Source organism: Arvicola amphibius, chromosome 12 (genome assembly GCF_903992535.2).
Source record: "Arvicola amphibius chromosome 12, mArvAmp1.2, whole genome shotgun sequence".
NCBI lineage: Eukaryota > Metazoa > Chordata > Mammalia > Rodentia > Cricetidae > Arvicola > Arvicola amphibius.
In genome coordinates, this window is record NC_052058.2 from 32,650,154 (window position 1) to 32,674,589 (window position 24,436).

The 24,436-nt window shown below is 44.1% G+C and overlaps 1 protein-coding gene across 1 annotated transcript in view; it reads left to right on the forward strand.

Moving 5' to 3' along the window:
* Positions 1 to 24,436, forward strand: part of Vstm4 (V-set and transmembrane domain containing 4) — an 84,353-nt gene that overhangs the window by 47,872 nt on the left and 12,045 nt on the right. The window contains exons 6-7 of the mRNA XM_038349771.1: positions 11,879 to 11,985; positions 13,524 to 13,585. Of these exons, the coding sequence (XP_038205699.1) occupies positions 11,879 to 11,985; positions 13,524 to 13,585 (169 nt within the window). The remainder of the gene's footprint in view (positions 1 to 11,878; positions 11,986 to 13,523; positions 13,586 to 24,436) is intronic.

The following is a 24,436-nucleotide window of genomic DNA, read 5'->3' on the forward strand; positions in this document are numbered from 1 at the left end:
GTGTCCAGTAGGGCCATGTGGGAACTTTTGACAGGTCTGAGCCACCTCAACACCTCCTCACCACTAACTAATCTCTTTTCCCACAAACACGGACGTGGCCTGTGTTCTGCTTTAGCTACTGACAGGCCTCATTGGGAATGTAGTAATTTTAAGATAGATTCAAACTCATAGCAATTTTGGGGACTTCAAATTTTAAAAAACGTCAACGGGACACAGAGCCTCTTATTGGAATGATATTAAAATCACCCAATGACAGTGAAAATACACCAAAATCATAACTAAAATGAGGAAAGATAATTGACCAGATCAGCAGGGAGGTTGATCAGATATTGGAATAACCTGAGAAGGATTTTAAGCCAGATGTCATAAATCTGTTTAATCAACTGAAAAATGAAAAATCTTTTGAAAGCAAATAGTAAGTAAAAGTGCCACCCAACAAAGTGAAGTTATTTTAGAAAGTAGAAGTATAGAACTGAGAAAACATACTAACAAATACAAATCTTGTTGAATAGACTCACTAATAGGGTGACAGTGTCAGTAGGTAATTAGGAAAGGGAAAGACAGAGTAGTAGAATCATACATGTGAACCACAGATACAAACAGACTAAAAACACCGATAAACAGCTAGTTCCCAGGAACCTGGGGCAGGGATGAATCCTACCGTCAGGTTACAGAGAGAGTGAAATCTAGAGGGGTTGACCATTAGTTATCTGGTAGAAGGAATAATAGGTGAACACTTCCCAAATTTTGCAAAAGAAAAAGATTCATAGATTCAAAAATGTTAATTTCAGCTAGGATGAGTGTACTAAAATCTACAGGAAGACACGGCACAATTAGACAAGAGGTGAAACTGACTGTAAGTGCCCTTGTGTCAGAAGACAGACAGAAAGAAAAGGTGTTCTTCTCGGAATCTGAAAGAACAACAACCAGAAATTCTATACTGAGAAAAACTCTCTTTAAGTAATGAAGGAGGAAGAAAGACATTTCAAATTCAGGAAAACTTAAATGATTTGTTGATAGCTCACCAAGTACTAACTAACAGTCACCTACTTGAAAAATCACATCTAAAAGAAATTCTTGAACCCAAAATGAAAACAACCTTGAATAATTAAGAAGGAACAACCTAAAGAATGTGTCTGTTTTTATTAATTCATTGAGGATTTCACACATGTCTACAATATATTTTGATCCTAAAAATGACTATAGACAAATCAAGATAATTCTTTAATATATTCAAGTCACATAAAGAAATAGAATAAACAGAACCATAGGAAAGGAGGAGAAGATAAATCATAAATTACTTCCATCCTACCCATCTTTAGGGCATCAACTGATGCTCTAAATATATCAGTTTAATCACAGAGCCTAGCATAGTCAATAACTATGTCTCCCAAATAAATTCTGTTTATAACAAATTCACTCCAAACTCATTTATAACTAAGGTGAAGCAAATCGATGGAAGAAAAGAAACCATGCAGTAAACAGTCTATGTGCAGATATCACACAGCTCATAACGTAAAACACAGAAAAAACCACTTAGGAAGGATTGGGTGGGACATTAGGTGGTAAAATGACCAGTCCACCAGGAAAACAAAGGTCCTAAATTGTATATGCCTTAAACAACAAAGACCCAGAACTCAAATAGCTAAAACTGGAGAGATGAGGAAGACGGGAAAATTCAAGGTGATTTTTAGCAACAAGTAGGCTTGGCTTAGGTCTCCTATCTTCAAAGTCACTGAAGGCATAAATGCTGCAATCAACAAGACTCAGTTGATCCATCTACAGCAATCAGCTTATGGAAGAGCACTTTTTCATGTCCCCATGAAGCGCTCTCCAAGATATATCCTAGACCGAGACAAACGAAGCTCAACAACTTGAAAGACTTGGAATCGTACGGTATAATCTTTGACGACAGCAAACCAAAGTTGAAAGCAGCAGTGAACTAACAGCAGGGAAATCTCATCGTGAAATTTGTTTAAAGTTACACGCAGAGTCTCGACAGCAAGGGACCAGTGAAAACACAGGCACAGCAATCAGGGAAGCATAGCCGGTACAGAGATCAGAGGATACATGGGATCCAGAAGGAAGCTTCCATGCTGAGCTCTGATGGGTCCAGGGCAACTCTAAATAGAAGGCATGTACTTTTCATCAAATGGTGTGAATTCCATAGACATCCACAGACAGAAACCTGAGCTGAGACCCCTTTTCTCACAGCATCAGCAAGCTTAATTAGTCGTAGTCCTAAGTAGAAAAGCTAAAATGATAAAATTTTCCCAGAGAAAATTCTTGTGTCCTTGGATTAGGTAAAGTGACACTGTGCAAGATTCATAAATGAGAGAGTGGTAAAAAAAATTAGTTCCACAGAAACAATTATAAAGATGAAAAGACAAATCACCAAACAGCAAATATCTGCAAATCAAATAGGTGGCAAGGAATGTGTTTCCAGATAGAGAGTTCTTCCAACTAGATAATAAGGTGACAAATAGCATAATTAAAATAGACAACAGTGATTAGAATAGGTATTTCCCTAAAGAAGGTGTACCCGTGGTTCATAAAAATGGGGAAAGATGCCCAATATCTTTAGTCATTAATTAGGAAAATGCAAATTAAACAATAATGCGATTCCAGCATACCACAACCATAATGCCTACAATCTAAGAGACAGACGATGCCAAGTGTTGGCATGCGTATGGAGAAACTGGATCATTGTACTGCAGAATGGAGCACCCAATGGGGAATGCAGTTTTGTGGTTTCTTAAGGTGTGACCCTTAATAATACAGCCCAGCAACTGTGCCTGGAGGGATATACCCAAGTGGCACGAGAGCACATGCCCACTCAAGAACCTGTGTGGGGTTGCTCACATCCGCTCTCTTCAGAATAAGCAGAGACTGGAGACAATCCAAACATGTTCATCTGCGGGCGAGAGAGTGAGCAACCTGCAGCAGATCGGTCCCGTAAAGTTCTGCTTGGCAACGAAGCAGGCTGTGGAAAGAGCCCGTTCTCCAAACACCAGCGTGAAAGAAACCAGGTGCAAAATGTACGGTTGTGCGCGGTGCTAATGAAATGCCTGGAAAGGGGAGATTTATGGAGCCAGCAAATAGAGCGGTGCTTGCTTATCGCCGAGGCTGAGCGTGGGGACTAATTGCGGGTGTGATTAATGCGGTAGGGACTAAATGTAGAACTTTGCAGGGCTGTGATTGTGATGTCCTAAAAACGGGTTGTGCTGATGACTGCGCAACTTGTAGGTCTACACAAATTGATGATTTTGAGCTACACGTTGTATTGGAAATCAGCCAAGTCTCAACAAAGCTGCTTCTTTTTTTTAAAGACCATGCCCCCTCACTCTCCAGGACTAGGGTGAATCAGGCACATCATTTGGAGAAAGGGTTATAGCTGGGCCAGTCACTGCTGCCGAGAGGCCAGCCTACCCGCCTCTCTTTATTCCTGGGATACCTGGCTGTGTTTCATGGAGGGCTTTCTATTTCTCCTGTGTTTGGTCCTCCTCCCTGCTCCTCATTACCTCTCCCCATACAACGGTCACATTCTAAGCTGGGGACTACTGGGATGAGGAGGACAGCAAGGATGTCATCCTTGTTTAGTAGACGTTAGAGTTCAGTATCCCTAGCCCTGGAATATACAAGTGTATCAGTCATCTTTCTATTGCTGCGACAAAATACTTGAGAAAACCAGCTCACAATGGGGAAAGGCTTATGGTCTTTAGAGAATGTTTAAGATCCACACTATAACCCAGAGATCAGGGTCATAGAGTTCTGCCCAAATGTTGTTTCTGCCTCTGTACCGACCACACTGGGGACCGCCAGTGATATAGTGGGGTGCCCGGTCCAAAACTTTCACCATGAAATGCTTCCTGCTGAACCAATTACACATTTTATGTTTAAGACACACATTTAAGTCTCTGTAATATCATTTTCCTCCTTCAGCCTGAGACCATGGTGGGGTCAAGTCTGACCATAGATCTGCCAGGGACACTCACCCTCCTCACTAGAGCCTCATGTGACCTCATGTAGTTCTGAGTCCCTCCTGCAGTGCCTGACTAGGGAAGGAGTCAATTCTTTCCTTCACCATGGCTTCGACCTGTGTCCTGGGCTGCAAGCCCGGGAACTTTAGCCCATCCTTTTCACGACAGAGACCAGGCCCTGGTACTCTTTTTGGTTGCTGCTGTGGGAACTGGACCCCAGGTCTCAAGTTCTATTCATGATCAGTGTCCTTTTTCTGTCCTTTGACCACTTTCTTCTCAAGGGAAAAGGGCAGAAATCACAGGACCAGGGCCAGAAGCCAGGAAAGGAAACCCTTAAGCAAGGGAGGGACCCTCAGGAAGAGTCCACATGCTGGTGTTGAAAACACTGTGGTCACAGAGAAACGTCTTGCCAAGTGACCGGGGCAAGATGGAGATTCTAGGGAGTTCCATGGTTTGAAAAAAAAATTCAAAGAAGAAAAGCAAAGCTTATCATGACTATGTCCTGTCCTTAGTCAAGAAGCTGCCATAGTCTGGCAGGAGTGGCCTTGGCCTTTAGGACTGATGGACTCTTCCTCCTCCAGTCAGTGTCCTTAGGAAGCAGATGGCCCAGAAGTAAGCAAGCACTTCAGGGCTCCCTGGGGTTTTCAACATGCTTTCTCTGGAAGGGTCAGCAATGAGAGCCGTTCAGTTCATAGGAAATGGCTCAAAAGTGTCCCCGAAGCCCAGCTTTAAAGCAGAATGTCAGTGATTGCTCAGAGCTGGGATGCCTCTTGTACAGGCAAAATTTTAAAAGGCTGTGGAGAGAGAGAGAGAGAGAGAGAGAGAGAGAGAGAGAGAGAGAGAGAGAGAGAGAAAGAGAGAGAGTTGGGAGTGCAAAAAATTCAGTTCCAAGCGTGGCCATCTCCTGGGTATAAGACCATGTGGGCTCACAGACCCACGAAGGTGGCAACATGTTTTCTGATTCAGCCTTTCTTCAAGTGTGTGGCACACAGGGCCTTTTGGAAAGACAGGGGTTGGAGTTGCATCTAATTTTTAGGATGTGTTAGAGGCACAATCTAAGGTGATTTCTGAGCTTCTTTTAATGCCTTTTCCAAATTTCTCTGAACCATCAAAGATTTTTTTAAAAGATTTGTTTATTATGTATATAAAATTCTGCCTCCATTATGCCTGTGTGCCAGAAGAGGGCATCAGATCTCATTATAGATAGTTGTGAGCCATCATATGGTTGCTGGGAATTGAGCCCACAACCTCTGGAAGAGCAGCTAGTGCTCTTAAACTCTGAGCCATCTCTCCAGCCCCCATTAGAGATTTTTTAAAAAGCATCCCATGACAATGGAAGCAAGGGACTTCATCCATAATGACACACCAGAATCTCACTGAAGGTCTTAAAGAAAGACCTTCCAAAATGATGTGGAGTAAGAAGCACTCAGGAGGCTGAGAAGGATGCTGGGAGGATCTAGGCAGCATGATTCCTTGAGTCCCAATTGCTAAGGGCTCCCTGTGTCTAGATCTTTGGTCTCTGGCTGTCTTATTTCAGACTATAATATATCTCCATGTAGCATGTGACATACATCTCTACCCAGTGATGACAAACACTGCTCATGCAATGAAGGACAGAAATGACAGACCTCAAGGAGCATGCACCTCTTCGTGGTAGGGTACTACAAGAAAATGGCCTTGAGCCAAGGGTAACACCAGACATCTGCAGTGTGGCTCCATGTGTGTGCTCCACCACTCTCACTGCAAGCATGCCTCACAGAGCCTGGTATCAGGAAGATCATTTGGTTGCCAGGACACCCTGAACGGACCCATGCGGTGGATCAAGATTTAGTTAACAAAGAAGTCTGTGGTTGGGTGTAGAAGGCTTCACTGTAATTATGTTCTCTGGGGGAACTGACTTGGTGTATGGTAGATTTTTTCCCCCTTCCTCTCTGTTGTCCCAAATGCTCCCAGCTCTGAAGCAGACACAGAGTTTCCACATCTGGCCCGCCATGTACACTCTTGGGTAGCTGACATCATTCATTACAGACGATTTTTAGGAACATGCTGTCCTCTGCCCACTCCTACGCCAAAATGACTTTGGTCTTGGGCACCAGGCACAGTTCCCAGCCCTCAAGACTCCAGCACTTTGTTGACCCACCCTCTTTCGACGAGAGGAGGAGGCTAAGCAACTATACTCAATTTAGTACAAACATAGAATGTACTAGGATGTTAATGCCACCTTCTGGTACCATCCATTTAAGAAACTGGCTTAATCCCAGAGCAACTGTTCTAATCTAGCTCAATTGGCAATCTTTCTGTCTTAGTTTTCTAGTTCCTTTTTGTTCAGGCTGGTCGCAAGATTCTTGCTTCAGGGTTAGTGAGTCAGACCAGCCTGGACTGAATCCCACATCCCTTCCTTCGGAAGGGCCCGGGCCTTCATAAGGTCTAGTTTCTTACCGAGAAGGCTAGAGATAACAGGTACCCTCTCCACAGTGGCTTGCACCGAAAAGGCACAAACACAGCAATTACTACCAACTTTGCTTTCTGAAAACGAAAAGTTTCCTAAGAATTTGTTCAAAGCCCTGCATAATCCAGGTCACATGCTTTGTTGTCATCTTGGGGAGACAATGCAGACTCAGTGAGTCTGTCTTCCTCCCTTATTACCTGCCTGGTCTGCCCTACATTGTACCTGACTCCGTGTGGGAGAGCGTGTGTCAGAGCTGAGCATGGTACACTATGCTGGGCAGAAAAGTTCCTCATCAGTGTTCAAGTTGAAACTTGCAGTCCTTCCCTCAGGGCTGAACCATGGGCACCGGGATGTCCCGTAGTGTCAACACCACATTTCCAATGAGATGCTGTCAAATGTCCACATCCTTTGCATGCGCTGGACACGTGTTTGAGTTATGCAGCCCTTGAGTGCCTGGGGTAGCTCCTTATGTCAAATTTAGAACCAGCTGGGAGATTATTGACATCTCCGGCTGTGTCCATAATGGAGCTTCTAGGGAGAATTATCTGAAGAAGAAAGAGTAACTGTGGGTGTGTACGGCACCATCCCGTGGACTCGGGGACTGGACTGAATAAAAGTGAGCCAAGGAGAAACTGAGGCAGCCATCTCCCCTCTCTGCTTCCTGCTGCACTTTGGGGTGTACTGTTCTGCTCCTTGAGCCAGAACAAGTCTTCCCTCTCTCACATTGCTTCTGACACAGCCAGAGAAGCAACTGATACAATGCCCCATCTTATTTATGCATGCTATTCCATCTGACATCACAATGGCCCCAAAAGAAAGCTAGCAAGGGCTGGTCACCCATCCAACAGATTGAGGAGTAGAGGCCCATAGAAATGAATGACTTAGCCAGAGTCACCTTTGCAGGGTCATTGTCATCTTCTACCCCATTTCCATCGTCTGTTCACTAAATCGGCTTCTGCTAGTTCTGGAACCGAGATTCTGTGTTCTTGTGGGATGGAGACTTCGGGAAGTGGCCCTTCTTAGGAGAGACCCATACCACATGTGCCGCCGCCGCCTGCCTCACCCATCCTGGAGCCAGAAAAGCAGTCCCATTTAACAACAAGCTCCCCACAAACAGCGCTTCTCTCTGATGGCACTGCCCTCTAACTCAGAGGTAGTTTCCAGGCCTGTTTCCCCCTCCCCTCTCTCTTGATTTGACTGCCACGGGCGCATTCTCCTGTGTCAGAGACCGACTGTAGCCCTGTTCCGATTCGAAATGCAGCATAACTTTTCTTGTAAGTTAATCACAAGGTGGGGTCTTGGCTCAGTGGGAGAAATGGGACTCGGAGGGACAACCGTAGACCACATGTCACCACGATGACTCACTGTATACTTGAAGTCTTGTTGAACTATGAATTAGAACTAAATTTAGTTGGACGCAGCCCTACTGGTTTGGAGGAAAATGGCGATGACAGGACATATCTCTTTCAGCTTTCTAAAACCCCAGGGCATAGTGGCATATGCTCATAGAAATGATGTTCCAGAAACTTCTGCTGTGCATGAAAGAGCTGAAGAATTAAATAAAAAGGAGAGAAAATGGAAACATTTAATTCTCTAGTGTGTGAGGTGCCCTAGGGAGACTATCTGAATTCATAGGTACAAAAGAAAGAATATCAAAAGATTTTAGCAGAAAGGAGTAGGGGGTAACTGCATTTAATAAAAGTCTAGGCTTAAAGGGACATTGGGAAAAACTGCAATCAATGTGTTAGCTTGGTGGAAGAGATCTATGTAAATCAATATGAAAAGTCTAAGGCCTAAAGTAATAAAAAGTATGAGGCACTGTGGAGACAGACACAGGCCATGGCCATCCCGTGACAATCCAAGAAACATAGCAAAGGAGGTCACATGTTCTGCACGAAGTGAACTGAAACACTCGGTGGTGAGGACAGTCACATGCTGCAGTTCTCCACTGCCGGGACAGCCATAAACTAACTAGCCAATCTGGAAATTGCTTTGAAAACAGGTATGAAATAGCCTGGAAGGTGGTCCTCTCTGACATAGTAATTCCAGTGTTCAGGTTTAAACCTCAAAGTGGGAAAACATTCTGCACAAATATATTAGAAAATGAATCAGTGGTTCATACGCTAGAGAGTGGGTTTGTAAACTATAGCTTATCTTCTCATTAGAGTAATAGGAGAATCTGAAAATTTGAAAATTATAGGTTAATTAAAAAGAAAGTATCATATTACAATTTAATGCAATTTTTAAAAATGTATAAAATATAGTGTTAAATGTTTTACTTATATAAAGACTTGTTTATAGCAGCTTTATTACTAATTCCTCAAACTGAGAAACAATTGTTTTTTTAGGTGAATAGAGGAGAAAGTTGAGTGACAACCATACAATGGAACATTATAAAGAAATGATATTTTTATTACATATATAATTATATACCTTTTAAAGAAATGAACCACCAAACCAGGAAAAAACATGGAGAAAAAAAGTCTTACATGCCTATTACCAACATGGAAAGAACTGGGCTGAATAGGCTAATATGGTGTGTTGACAGCCCTATAATGTACTGGAACCAGCAAAACTATGGAGCCAGTCAAAGCAAAGATGGACGTTTTCTGGGGCCTGGAGGGTGTGTACAGGCAAAGCACAGAGGACTCTTAAGACTGTGAAGCCCTCTATATAATGTTATAATGTTACATGTTACTGTATATTCGTCCAAACCCACAGGACACAGGAAAATGACCCTTGACACGACCTGTAGACTGTGGGTGCTCCCGAGGTTTCTTTACAGGCTTCCCTGTTGCAGAGCCTGGGAATGCTGGAAAAAATCTCTGTCCCTTCTCAATTCTTCTGTGAACCTAACACTGCTCTAAAAATACTCATTTTTCTTAAAAGGAAAAGGAGCTGTGGAACTATTTACAAAGGTCGCATTTTGGTCATGACAGGCTTATTTCCTTTCCTTTCAATGCCTACAATTACCATTTAATCCACGAACCTGCCTATTTCTGTTTGAAAAGAAAATTAATAAACATGTCAAGCATTTAAAAGGCTGCAGAACCAAGCTCTGTCTGTTTGTCTGTTTAAACAATCCCTTGTTTGCTCTTGGCGGTCAGAGTTTTATAAACTCCTGTTCCTTTTAGCTGTTTGTGAATTTACACAGTGGGCCCTGCACTCTACAGTTATGACCACTTAGTCTGTTCCCAAAGAAAATAAGTCATCCTTGGGGAATCTCAGCGGAAACACATCCTTAGACTTTTTCCCACACTTCATGAGCAAGTCTCGACTTGTTTCTAAATATTTAGGACCATCATTACAATAGCCTGTAACTATATGTCTACACTTGTGTATAATTGCAAGTGCATCCAGCAGTAGTCCTCTATCCTGTCTCCTGTCTGTGTGGTTTCCCCAGCATCCCTATTCTCAAGACCCTTGACTATTTATTTATAAAGTTTCTTTATACGCAGGTAAGTTTATCCTAACTTATATCTCACTTCCCCTATTTTTTTATGGAGTGTGGGGTGTTTCATAGTAGATTTTCTCCTAGAGATGTGTCTAACACTTGGAATTTTTCTCTCAACAATGCCTCTTACTTCATCACTGTTTTAACCCTGCTTCCAGCCACAGACGACCAGCGTAAGAATACTTGTTGGGAGGTGGTGGCACACACCTTTGATCCACTTGGGAGGCAGAGGCAGGCAGATCTCTATGAGTTTGAGGCCAGCTTGGTCTACAGAGCGAGTTCCAGGACCAGGGCTACACAAAGAAACCCTGTCTCAAAAAAACCAACCAACCAACAAACAAACAAAAACCATAGTCTACTTAACTAATCAATTGGTGACTGTTGGGCTGTCCTGATGACGGCTGGAATTTTGTAGTACTATAATGCCGGAGTCTTATCCGCCTATCATTTCACGTGTACATAGTGACATTCACGCAAGGAATTTTCAGAAGTGAGACTTCTATGTCATAGAGTCCAAGGTTCTGTCGTTTTGATAGATATTGCCAAGTTTCTTTCCACCAGGGAAGGTCTGTACTCAGCGAAACTCTGCACGCTTGTCAAGAGCGCTTACTCAGATTTGATTCTTGCCATTTTGGCATGCAGAGAAAGAAAGTTCCCTCTCTTTCTACTTTCTTATGACAAGTTTGTCATGTTTACACATGTGGGGCTCTTCTTTGGGACACAAATTACCCCCCTTACTGACTATTCATTTTGATGATTGATCATGGTCTCGCCCACTTCAGAGGTTTTTCATGGCCTAGAATGATAGACTTTCTTGGGAACCCTATCTACTAAGCTGGCCCTGTGCCTGGGCATGAAGGATTCTACGGGGAGCTTGTAAGTTGCTGGAGCCAATAGAAGTTTTGAAACAAGACTGATGGTCATTCAGAGAAGCCTGTGGACCTCAGCACATTAGGAAGGCTGAGATGACTAGCCTTCATTGTCAACTAGAGGGGATTCGGAATCAATAAGGACACACCTCTGGCACATCAATGGGGGCCTTTTCAGAGAGATTTAACTGAAGTGGAAAGTTCCCCTTAAATGTGGTGTCACCATCCCTTGGGCTTATTAACACCTTTGACTGAATAAATAGAGAATATAAGCTGAACATCAGCATTTATCTTTCTCTGCTTCCTGAGTATGTGCCCAGCTGCCTCATACGGATGCTGCCATGACTTCCCTGCCACAGTGAACTGGGCCTCAAACAGTGAGCCAGAATAAACTCTTTCTTCCTTATACTGCGTTCAATAGCAGCAAGATAAGAGAATTAGGTAAGAGCCCAGAACAGCTTAGCTCACACGTTCACTGTTTATTAACAGGTTCCATAGGCTCTGACTTTCTTTAATATGAGGTTTGTCGTTCCCATCACACCATTTTATCATGGACAGTACCTAGAAAGAAACAGATACTTAAGTAGCAAACCCTTTGTACTTATGGAGGACCCTGAAGGTGCAGCTCCATGAGCCCCTTCTTATTGGGCTGAGAGGCATTTGGTTTGGGGATTGTGGAACCCAAAGACATGGTCAAAGAATGTTGGCTCTAGGGGAGCTAGTTTGAGTACATGTATATTTTTGGTGATGTTGTTAGTAGCCAATCATGGAGTAAGTAGCTGGCTACATTGTGCACAATTAATGTAGATATAAGTCTTCAGTTTATACATCCCTAAATAATGTGAGCAAGCTGGCTCGTCTAGAGAATTTGAATTTTGAGCAGCCCATCAGAAGTCTCAAACCATCTTACCTCATCATCTTTATCTTGGCCAAGAGAGAGTGGAGACTTGTTGACATCTCTGGAGACAATGTCAAGCATTTTCTGTCTAACTGCGAGGTGGCCCTTCCGTGAACACTTCCACAGGGAGCCTTCAAGAGCTTCTGAGCACCGCTAGTTCCTTTTCCATTCTGGTTTTCAGCAATGAATAGACATTGGATTCATCTGAGCCCATTTTTTCCCCTGCAGCTCAGGGGAGACTGTCACCAGTGTGACCAGCTTGGTCCCACTGCAGCCACAGAAGGGCAAGAGGCAGAAGGAGAAGGCAGATGTCCCACCTGCAGTCCCTGCCAAAGGTAAGAACAGGACCTGCAGTTTCTCACGTGAAAGCCACCTTGATTGATGCAGGGGTGGGCCTGCAGTCAAATGTGGCATCAGGGCAGAGGAATAGTAGATGGATGGAGGACTTGCCATTCAGTGCCACTATAGTGCACAGCCCCACCTAGATTCTAGACATAGTGATGAGGTGGGAAGCAGGGAAATGTAGGTTTGACCAATGGCATCATGGTAACTCAACATGCACAGGAAAGCCCATACTGAATTTACTGTGAGGTGAGGTAGGGCCTGGCAACATCTTCTTGGTTCTTAAAGGGAACGAACACCTCTGACGTTTTAAAGATGTATGCACTCCATTTCTGACGCATTCTGCTGATGAAATGCTCTTTCTGTGATAGGTTATTCTATAGTTGCTATTTTTATTTAGAGCAATAGGAATGAGCAAGAAAGGGATTTTTTTAAAGGAAAGAAAGGTGTGGCTCTTACAAGGACCAAGACTGTCTGTGGACAGACCCTGTTTAGATACTTAACTGCCCTATCTAGATGCTCATGCATCAGCAAATTTGAATTATGGCTATAAGAGAAAACTTTAAGTGCATTTTATCTCTTCCCTGGGTTCTGCTGGTACCCCACTGAACCCTGTGAAAGAAGCCAGAGGAGACGTAGCTGGAAGGAAGGAAGTTTGGGAGGTGTGAGGCCTTGAGCAGGAAGGGGCGCAGGTCACTTCAGATGGGACTCACCCCTCTCTCTTGTGTCAGTCACTGCAGGGTAGATACTGCGCTAGTGACAAAGATACAAATTGCACTTGGGAAACTAAGTCATAGAACTGGGCTTTCAACTCCAAGTTCAAGGCATGGCAGTTAGGACTAGTTACTACACTGGAGGAAGAGCCTCTGTGTGCTTCTACTAAACTGGGACATCAAGGAGGGACTCCTCCTTGATGAACTCACGGGACTGGGTGAGGGTCAGCTGTTGTCCTTGGGGTCTGGGGGAGATCAGTGTCTCCAGGGGAAAGTCCTACATCAGCATTAACCAAGGGCTCTGGTTGTCTCCCACACCTTTGACTTCTGTCCAGATGGCAGAGGCCTGTACAGAACTGTCATGACCTGGTCCAGGGGAGGCAGTGATGTGTCTAAAGATGAGGGGATAATGCCGGGTGGTGGTGGCACATGCCTTTAATCCGGTAGAGGCAGGTGGATCTCTGTGAGTTCGAGGCCAGCCTGGTCTACAAGAGCTAGTTCCAGGACAGGCTCCAAAGCTACAGAGAAACTCTGTCTTGAAAACCAAAAAAAAAAAAAAAAAAAGTTGAGGGGATAATTCTCTTCCAGTTTGGGGTACCCAAGGATACCTGTTCCAGAAGCTTGAGCTCTTTTTTGGGGGTAGGAAGGCTCTGTTGGTCTGCAAACAGGGTGCCTGTGATGGCCGTGGAAGGTGGGCATTAGGAGGCCTTGGAGGAAGGTTCTGTCGGTCTGCACACAGGGTGCCTGTGATGGCCGTGGATGGTGGGCATTAGGAGGCCTTGGAGGAATGTCAAGCTAACACTCGGTTCCTTCCACAGCTCCAATAGTCACCACTTTCCACAAACCAAAGCTGCTGAAACCACAGAGGAAAGTCGCCCTGGTGAGTAAATGTTCTCTGTCGCTCTGCTCCCTCTAAGATAAGAAACAGTGCAAGCGTCCAACAGTACCTCTCTGGGCTCTAAATGTGTTAATAACTCTGTTACCTCTGTTCCCAAAGGCACACTCTCTTCTCAGATCAGATTTTGAGTCATTTTTTCTCCAGCTTAATTGCTTCTCTGAGTGATCTTCCAAGAAAATCCAAATGAAATTGTCTTTCACTATAAGTGTTACCTTTCAAAAACAAGAGCAAACAAGGCACATACAGAAGGGTATAAAACAGAAAGTGGATTTTTTTGCATCAATTTCCCTGATCTGAAGAATCTTCTAGGGTATTTCCAGAATAAACAGGCTAAACCCTTTTTATAGTGCAATAACTTTAGACTGAGGAGTCATCTTTGACGTATCAGAGTTTTGTGTGTCCTTTGCCCACTACTGTTAACGTCTTACATACCTGGGGTGTATTGTTGTAAGGCACTGGTTCTCAACCTGTGGGTCATGACCCCTTTGGGGAGGTCAAATGACCTTTTCACAGGGGTTACATATCCGATCTCCTACAGGCTATATATTTACATTACAATTCATAAAGGTAGCAAAAGTACAGTTATGAAGTAGCAACAAAATTAATTTTGTGGTTGGGGGTCACCACAGCAAGAGGAACTGTGTTAAAGGGTCTCAGCATTAGGAAGGCTGAGAACTACTGCTCTAAGGTATTAACCTCAGTATGATGTCTATCCACCACTTCCACTGGTTGTCCACTTTGGATACATTCCAGCACCCACAGCAGATGCCTGAAAACCGTAGACTGTGCCGAACCCTGCAAACGCCTGCTCCATTTTCTTCACACATTATCCTGATAATGTTTAGTTTCTAAGTTAGACACGGTGGAGCAATAGTGGCCGATTCTAACATGGAGTGATTATAACACGTTATAATAAGATTTATTTGAAATGGTTATTTAAGAACTTATGAATTATTCAATCCTGGAATTTTCCTTTTAAGATTTTTCGAAGGGAGGTTAACTGCCTGTAACTGAAATTGATGATGGGGGAGGGGCAGCAGCGTGTCCTTAGGATGTGACGTCCATTTTAAGCCATGGCAAAGGCCATGCCTGCCAGGTTCCTCTCTGTTTTCTCCTGTCTGGCCACCTCTCTGTCGGAAGCCAGCCCCAAAGTCCAGCTAACACTCAGAGCAGGCAGAAGAACTTAGGCGCAGTCTTTAAGAGGAGAAGAAATCAGAACTTGTGGACCTGGATACCCCGACAAGGATTACAAATTGTTTTAGAGAGCCGCGTCAGGCCTGGCTCACTTGGGTCACGTTCAGCCTGGCCTTTGTCCGAGGGATTTTCCGCGGTGGCGTTCTCAATGGCAGTTTTCCACTTCCTTCAGCCTGTCTATCTTGGCTGCTTAGAGGTCTGTAAGAAAGAGAGGCCCCCTTCCTCACTTCTCATCCGCTGGTTCCTTTGATGCCAGTGTATGCATGAACATTTCTATGGTGTTTTTAGAGTTGGATCATCTGTGATTTGTTTTGTTGCTAACATTGTTAAGCAGCCGTACTTATGCTATATGTGTGTGAAAGAAAAAAGATTGTCAAGCTATTCCAGTGTCCATGACAGCAAACAGCAGTTTATTGGAGCTCTCTTTGTGTTCTGTGCTGGACATCCAATGGTGTGCGTATAATAATTCCTGCATGTCCTTTTGTTTTTTACATGTCACCAGATTTAATTTTCACAGCAAGGCTTGTCCCTCATCTTCCAGTTTTTTCTTTGAGGACACTCCATTTAAGGGGCCCCCAGAGTGACTGGGAGACAGTCACCTGTCTTGAATCCTAAAACTTCCTTTAGTCTATGGCCTGCTGGGCCCTTGTCCTTTATCCATTAAACAAAAACCTGGTTGTGCAGTGCATGGCTACAAAATGCTGTCTTAAGTGGTTGTTATTTTTGTGACTTATCAGAAGATTGGTTTTTAACAGCACTTAAAATACTGACTGCAGTCCAGGCACAAGGGTTCATTGCTGACCCCTTTGTCTGTGTGTCTGTACGAACTGATATGCTTCTGTGGATGGGGAATGGGCGTAGGAAATTAAAAATAAAACTCATTTCAAAGTTTTTCAAGAAGCATTTAAACTAAAGGTTTCCGTGTGTGTGTGTGTGTGTGTGTGTGTGTGTGTGTGTGTGTTTTATTTAGTTTATTTTGTTTTAGTGTATGGGTGTTTTATCTGCATATCTGTCAGTTCACTACATTCATGCAGTGCCCAAGGAGGCCAGAAGAGGGAGTCAGAGATCCTGGAACTGGAGATGGTTGTGGGTTCTGGGAATACTACCCAGGTCCTCTCAAAGAGCAGCCAGTGCTCTTAACTGCTGAGCCATCTCTCCAGCCCCAAGACTTCATAGAAAAAATTTTACATAAATATGTGAAGATATAAAGCATGAAATAAAATATGTGTAAATGGTCAATGAAGCTCTTTTCACAAAAAGTAGATCAAGGTGGTTATAAATATTTCAAAATAATTGTTTTTGATGAAATCTTCCCCCCTTTTTAGTTTATGTATTTTATTTTATATATATGAGTGTTTGGCTTGTGTGTGTGTGTGTGTGTGTGTGTGTGTGTGCGCGTGCGCGCGCGCGCGCGTGTGTCTGGTGCTTGCGGAAGTCAGAAGAGACCATCATGTCCCCTGAAACTCGAGAGGCAGATAACTGTGAGCTACCGTGTGATACTGGGAATGGAAACTGGGTCTTCAGCAAGGACGACAGGTGCTCTGAAGCTCTGAGTTGTCTCTCCAGGCTCAATAAGATTTTTTTTTTACTAGCAAATCTTTAAATACAAAATTATCTTTTGATCATTTAAAATGTAAAAAATTTTAAAAAAATTTATATCAAACTTTCATAGTCGAGTTAATTTTGATACCAGTTTCCACAAATAACAAATCACAGGGGAAACAAAAAGGACTGACCTCAACCAGGACTGTCTGGCCAATATTTTAGAGTCAAATTACCAGGTCTAGTATCTGTAGACTTGAATGCATATTAAGATTTATTGCCCCAGGACGCTAGCATTGACCTCAGTCTCAATTTGGTCGATATTTATTTCTCAGATCAATAAGTCTTGATGGTAGCTGAAACTTAAGTCAATAGCTACTTGTTGACTCATATAAGCCTTAATGGATAATTTAGATACTAACTTAAAAATACACACACACACACACACACACTGTAAAAGGGTACATCCTGGCTGGGTCCTAGGCTCAGTACCCCACAGTCCTTTCTAGAAACTCACCACACTGTTCTTCGAGAAGAAGGCCCAAGAACCTCCACTCACTTATTGACCACCTAATGTATGCCACCTTCTCTTCTAGATTGATCACCTACTGTATACCAGCTTCTCTGCGAGGTGTTTCATGATTCCTGTCACTTGTCTTCACTATAGTGTCAGCTAGGTGACACGTATTAATCTCAGTGTTTGCAGCACTCAAGTGACTAGGAGGATGGCTTATGTTTTTAATGTTTTTAAGACAACGTGACCATTTACAAGAAATGCATATGTTAGAGATGAATGGTGATTGGAAAGGTTTGTTGTTGATTTTGTAAATGGTGAAGGAACAAGAAAGCAAGCTAGGGAGAGGCCTTTTAAAACCAAGGGATCAAAACTGCGCTCCCCTGCGCTTATTTAAACAATACCAAATGTGACAATCTATTTCCAAATTCTGCTAGCCGGGAATGAGGCCCAGTTTGCAGTGGTTCTTCCTGGCCTCTGATGTTGCGGTCTGCCTGGTAAGTCTGCAGGCTTACAAGGACTCTTTATTCTAATATCGGTGTCCTTCATCTTCCGGAGAGTGAGAGCCCACACTCAGAAAAGTGGAAGTGTCTCCTGGAGACAAACTCAGAGGCAGCACATTTATCTAGCAGGTCTAGGGTCCTGAGTCTCACCACGACCGTAACAGACAAATAAATAAAACAAAGCAAATAAACAACAACAAGCCCTCTGGGCCCTCAACACACTCTGGAAACAGAGGTACCTGCTCGTTTGCTTTTGTAAATTGGGTTAAGGACCCCAAACTCACTGAAACCTCTGGGGACCCCTGGTGTTCTCAGCCTAGTCAAGCACGGCCCTGGCCTTGCCTGGGAGCCTGTGAACTAATTCCCACACTTCCAGGGAAAGCTATGACCACTTCCTTGTTTCAAAAGAGTCAGAATGCTCTCCTACTGCATCTGATTTGTTTGGTTATTACGTTAGGCCAGTTTATTGATGTAGAGGGTGAACAGGGGGAATAAATACAGTGTCTGGTGTGGAAGCAAACCCAAGTTTAGAGGGAGAAAGAACATTGGAAAAGGGTGACGTTAGTAGCACCCCAAATTAGTGAGAAACAAAGTGAGAATCATCCTCAGGGTTGAATGAGTTTGGTGCCCACTGTGCCCCAGTCAGCGTCCTATCCTCTACAGCATGCCAGCAAGGTCCTCCTCCCTGTTATTAACCCCCCTGTGCCAGGGTGGCTGAGGGGTCAGGCCACCCCTATTTGTCCCAGAAGAAAATGAGTTCTTGTGAGCAAGAGAATGAAGACAGAAAACAGGAACATCGTGGGCTTAATTACCACGAGTTTCCCAGTGGGTCTCATTCCCACTGTCTTATTCCCTCCGATCCATCCACAGCATTGCTGCCTGGGGGCCTTCCTAAAACTGCTCCAACCCTGTCATTTCCCTGGCTAGAATATTCCAATGGCTCCCCTTTGCCTCTGGCATGAAACATGGCTTCCTGTGCATGGGAGGGTGGAGGCCTGTCATCATCTGTCACTGCTTCCTAGGTCTCGTCCCCCCTCCACCGCTGGGAACATGATACCCCATGTGGTCCAGGCTTTCCTACCTGCATCTGCTGCCCTTCTCATGGCCCCCCCCCAGAGCTACTGTTTGATCCCCACAAGGTTCGTCCTTGAGGCCTCCTGCTCCCACTCTTCCACAAATCTGGTTCCACCCGTGATTTTAATTTGGGCTCTTGGTTGAATATATTTGACTGGCTTGTAAGGTTGAATACCATGCCTTCCGGATCTGGGTCTTTATTCCATGTTGTAACCTGTTAGAAGTTCCTTTCTTCCTAAGAGAGAACTACATGCCATTGCATGGATGTATCATGAAACATTTTGTGCTCCCATTGGGCTGTCAGTACACAGTGAGTTGACACCCATGTCCAACTAGTGTGAATACTATAAGTATAAACATGTCTATTTAGATCTCTCCTCTTATTTCTATTAAGTATGCATACAGACGTAGGTTTGCCAGATTGACTGACATATCGTTGGTGGGGAGACCCACCACATTTTTGTGCCAAATCAGCTGCACCATTTACACCTCCACTAATAATACACAGGACTCTGATGTCTCCACATCCCTGTCTTTTCTTCCCTTCCTTCTCCTTTTTCCTGCTCCCCAATAACCTTCCTTCCCCTCTTCAACCCTCCTTCCTTTCTTTTCCTCTAGTTTTTTCTTTGTTTACCTTCCTCTACTCCATTTTTCATAGTGGCATCCTAATATATATAAAATAGCATTCCACTGTGATTTTAAAATATGTGTTTCCTTGATGATAAGTAATGCTGCACATCTTCCCAGGGTCTTGTGGGCTACTTTTGCCTTCTCTGAGGAAATACTAATCAAGTTCTTTGTTTTTAAGTTGAACTAGGTGTGTGTGTGTGTGTGTGTGTGTGTGTGTGTGTGTGTGTGTGTTCATGCACATGGGAAGGCTCCTTATATGCTCGGAGCACTAACTATTCTTCCTAGAGCTGATTTGGCAGTAGTTTTACCCATTACAAAGTCTTCAGTAAACTCCATCATCTCACAGAAACCCAAAGATGCGAATGCTCAGTGGTCAGCAAAGTCACTCCTTCCACCACACTCAGAAGGACCCTGTCCACGAAGTCTGATTCTCTGTGCCTGATTGAAAACCAGGCACTGGTCAGCCAGGGCCAGAGCCCCTGTGCTTCTTTGTTTACACGGCGCCTTCCTCCAGCCCTGTTTCCACCACCCAGAACATATTGCCAAGGCCAAAAAAGCCGTTTCCTTCCCTCAGTAGCAGAAAAGGGCTCTGAGGCCCATTAGGCATCAGTGATAGAATTCTGAGAGGATTTTAATAATATTCCAGATCCCAACAAAATTATTTCCAGAGGACATGCTTTTCAGGTTTCTTGAAGGATGTTTATAATAAGCCAGAGAATTTCTCTTGTTGTCGTTAATGTGCTAGAACTGGTTTCAGCTAAATTTTACATGAAAAGGATATATTAACCTGCATAAAATATGTTCATAATCTCAATTTAAAATTAAAAAGAAGGAAAAAACCCACAACCACATGTACAATATATTGCCCCAAGTAAAAGCCTGGGGAAAAAAACAAAAACTTTGCTTGTACCAAGCTAGTACCATTTTTACAGAGATAAAATCTCTATGTCCCCCTTGGTGCACATGCACATCCCATTATTGTCACGGGGAGTTATGTATGTTGACTGGAGGGGGAATCCATGCTGAAGCTTTGAACGGGATGAGAGTGGGGAACACAGAAGTCGTTTGGTTTCATGGGCCTCTCCTCCAGAGAGAGCAGGCGCTGGGGCTTCCAGAAACCGGAAGTGATCAAGAGCAAGTGGAAATGAGTGAGTCTTGTGCTTAGGGAGTCTGCTCACCGGCACGCGGGGCTGTTATTTCCACGCAGCAGGCCACAGAGTGAGCGTTGAGTCACGTGTCAGTATCCATGCACACCTGCCAAGTCAGGTGCCTTTCTGCTGTTTGAGAGGCCAGTGGCAGTAGGTTGAGGCGCTGATGATTTGTGGTGTTTGTGTGTATGTGTGTGTGTGTGTGTGTATGTGTGTGTGTGTGTGTGTGTGTGTAGGGACGAAGGGAAGCTTCTAAGACAAGGTAGTGTACTAGGGACTCATTGGGAACCTCACTGTGTATGGGGGGTTGGTGGGGGGAGAGTGTGCGAGCCTGGCTGTAGAAGTGCCACAGACAGAGGCCGCCTCTCAGTTGTGAAGGCCAATAAAACTCTGGTTCTAAAGGAAGGCAAACTCCTTTACCCGCTGCATAGCTGGTCCATTCAGATCACCCTTCCAGCCTCCACCCTCATTCTCCCCAGCGTCCACTGAAAACTGAAAGGCAGTGTGCAAGGAGCTGGGCAGGGCGGAACCTGAGCCTTGGAGCGACCTGGGAAAGGTGATGAGCCAGCCTGCAGAACAGCCCAGGTCCCGCCCCATCGGTGACTTCTCCTGGTGTCTAGTCTACCCAGTGCTTCAGGGTCAAGCCGGGCCCGGCTCTGGGCAGCCTATCCTGTGTCTGCAGGGGCTGTCCCTTCCCTGAAGAGCCCTGGCTTGCCTTCCATTTCAGCCTAGCTGATTGGCTGCCTTTATTGGGCACTTCATTTCTGAGATCATTGCACTGCTGGGAAATTTTTTTAAGAAACTTTTTTTGCTCTATGTTGTTTTTGTAATCTTGTGAAACAATATCATTTCTGCGCTCACATTTGATGCTTTTAAGCCTATTTCATTTAAAAGCTCAGTTTTGAACATAGTACGTCGGAGTTGTTATTAAAAGACTTTTTCAATCTCAGATGGAGAACACGAGAAATGAAATGCCATTTTTGGAAAAAAGAGAATACAAACCATCAATATATCTAAGACTGCATCCACGGTATCATGAAATCTCTGTGTGAAATTCTGAGCTCACGGACAAACAGTGGTGCCTCTGAGTGCTCCTTTCCCTCTGACTGGATTAAATTATAATTTATTATTATACATGTCTAGAGATAAATTTATTCCCCTCTCCTACCAGTGATAAGGACTGAACCCAGGGACTTTTGCTTACAAGGCAAGTTTGGGCTCTAGCGATGAGTTAAATTCTCAACCTCTAAATCGATAAATCATCAATGAACACATATGATGGCCAAGTCAGTTGTATATAGCTTGGAGTGTACATAAAGATGAAGAATGCAACTTATTAATATAGTCTATGCACACTCATTGCCCACATTTCATATTCTAAAGTAAATTTTACAAGTGATCAGGCATCTTCATTGTCATTTGAGATCTGACCTTAATACTTCGTCTGTGCTCTGTGTGCCATGACAATGGCCTGGTGCTGCCTTGATGGTGATGGCTGTGACAATGGTGGCAATGGTGATACTAGAGGTGGTAATGGTAGTGGTGATGGTAGAATGGTGGTTAAGGTGATGGTGTTGGTTGTAACGGGGAGAATGGTGGTGGTGGTACTGGTGATGACGTCGATGATGACGATATTTCAGTGGCCTTTTCCATGTTCAGACCCTGTTCTGATACAAATCAATAAGGAGACACATTTAATTCTGGGACAACCCCCTTATTGCCTCCGTTTCACAGATGGGATGGTAGTGAAGGATCAAGGAAGACACAGAACGTTAACCTCTGGCCTTTGCACACAAGTCCATATTCCCTCGCTGGCATGTCAGACCTGATCCAACCAGGTGCTTGGTGACAAGTCCCTATTTCCCCTACTATGAGGCTGTTCCTCCTGTCAGAAGCACTCAGTTAAGCTGGTTGGTTCTAGGGCATTATTTTCTGCCCTGACCTCACCGGACAGGTAGGACTATTTTGACAAGTTAGAATTTTCACATGTTACAATACAAAATACAGTCCCTTTCCTAGGCTGTCATTTCTCTGTCATGGCCTCTGATATATTCTTCTAAGTATTGCCTGCATATGCACAAAAGCCTATCCATATCTTTGTTTATGTCTCTAAAACGTACAAATATACATACATTTTTAAGCCTGAAAGTCATGTCATAGAGCAAAACATAGAACTCAGTTGATCTACTTCTTAGTACCATGTTACAGTAAAGTCCCTGAAAACGCTGAAAGAGAGAAAAGAGTTCATGAGGGACAGGTCTGGGCCCTCTTCCTAAGGTGGGAGACCTCTGGAAGTATTTTCAATGATAACATACTGGCTTTCTTTCATTGTCTTATTCGATTCACACAATTAGATGCATATTCTGGACCAGGGAAATGGATTTGTCAATAAATTACTCACCTTGAAAACTTGAGCTCAAATCCCAGGAACTTGCATAGAAGCCAAGCATGTTTGCACACACCTGTAACCCTGAGATCAGCGAGAGGTCCTGTCTCAAGAAGATCATGTATAGAATAATAGTGGAAGGCTCCTGCTGTCAATCTCAGGCCTTCATGTATACCTGCACACATATGTGCATACACATGCACTTCACGTGTTCTACACATGCACTACATACACTACACATGCACGACACATGCACATGGATTCACCACACACACACACACACACACACACACACACACACACACACACACACTTGGGTGTGTGAGAAAGAAACAAACAGAACCCCCCAAAGCTATTGACCAGCCACTTTAGACAAATCAGTGAACTCAAAATAGAAAGCAGTGATGGATCTAGGAAGACACAGAATGTTAACCTCTGGCCTTCATGCACAAGTGCATATGCACATACACAAACATTAGTCCCCCCCCCTTTCTTTCTCTCTTTTTCACGTGTACACACACCCATGCTTCCCTAGTCATATGTCTTTCTGGAGCTCAGTGCAAAGCCAGTGTGTGCTCCAGTCCACTCTTACTAGAGAGAACAAATGTGTCTGTCTCTGGCAGCTTAGAGTCAGCCACGATGGGCTTTTTCACATTTGCACAAGTCAACCAGAAAAGCTATCCTTCAGGGCTGCTTTGGTTTTGTCCTTTTGCTGAACACTTGCTGGACGCAGCCATGAATAGATTTGAAGTCACTAGATGCTGGGATGGAGGACCACGCCTGCTACTTACTAGCCATTGGTCACAAACAGGCTGCTTCTCTTCACTTCTGCACTTGTGGGATGAAGATGGCTGCAAGGGTACCTTCTGCACAGGGTTGTCATCACACCACGAAGCGATAAAGTGCTATCGTCACATTCTAATGGAAAAAGCCAGAAGACAAAGGATAGAACCCTATAATGCTGTGACAACAGTAGAATCGGGACTTTGCTTGATAAGGATGATACCACATCCAAGCGAAGGCTTGATCAAATGAGGGGTCCACCAAGGTACAGAGAGGATGGCACCAAGGTCCAGACAGAGAGGATGGCGTAAGCAAAGGCCCTGAGGTCATCCCTGAGCAAGGATCACTGCTCAGGTGTGTGCAAGAAATGCACACAGACTAGGATGGCTGGATTCTGATCGGCAAGGAGGAGGACACATGAAATAAGCATAGGAGAGGTGCAGGGCGAGGTCCTCAGAGCCTGATGAGGACACTGAGTCTTACTGTGGGTATTACAGGTCACCTCTGGAAAGCCTGTTCCAAGCAATGCTTTAGCTTCTTCCTTAGCAAGGTTCTATTGTATACTGAGTTTATTTGGTACTGACTGGCCTTGGACGTCTGTGGCTCCTAGCATACAGTGCTTCTAAGGTTGATAAATGTTTTTTCTCTCCTGAGTATATCCAAGAAATTGTGAAGCCCCAACACTTGGGGAAAACCTCTATAAAAGTGATGGCCCTGATGGTGGCAGCAGGCCACACACACAGCATTAGTCCTGGCATGAACTACTACTCTGTGGGGCGTCACGTGTGTCATTGTGTTCCATCCTTGAATGTCATCCCGTATGAGAGACATTATATAAATACTACACTGTAAATGAGGAACACGGGCCTAGAGAGGTTGGATGCATTGCCCGGAGCCATGTGGCTTATGAATGGCAGCCTTCTTGTTTCTGAGAGCCAGGCTCTTGAGCATCACCGGAGAGACCCTTGAGTGATCCAGTGTGTGAAGTCTTATGAGGATACGGTTAAAACTGGCAGATTCTCAGGTTAAACCCTCACTGTTGGAGCAGATAAGCAAACT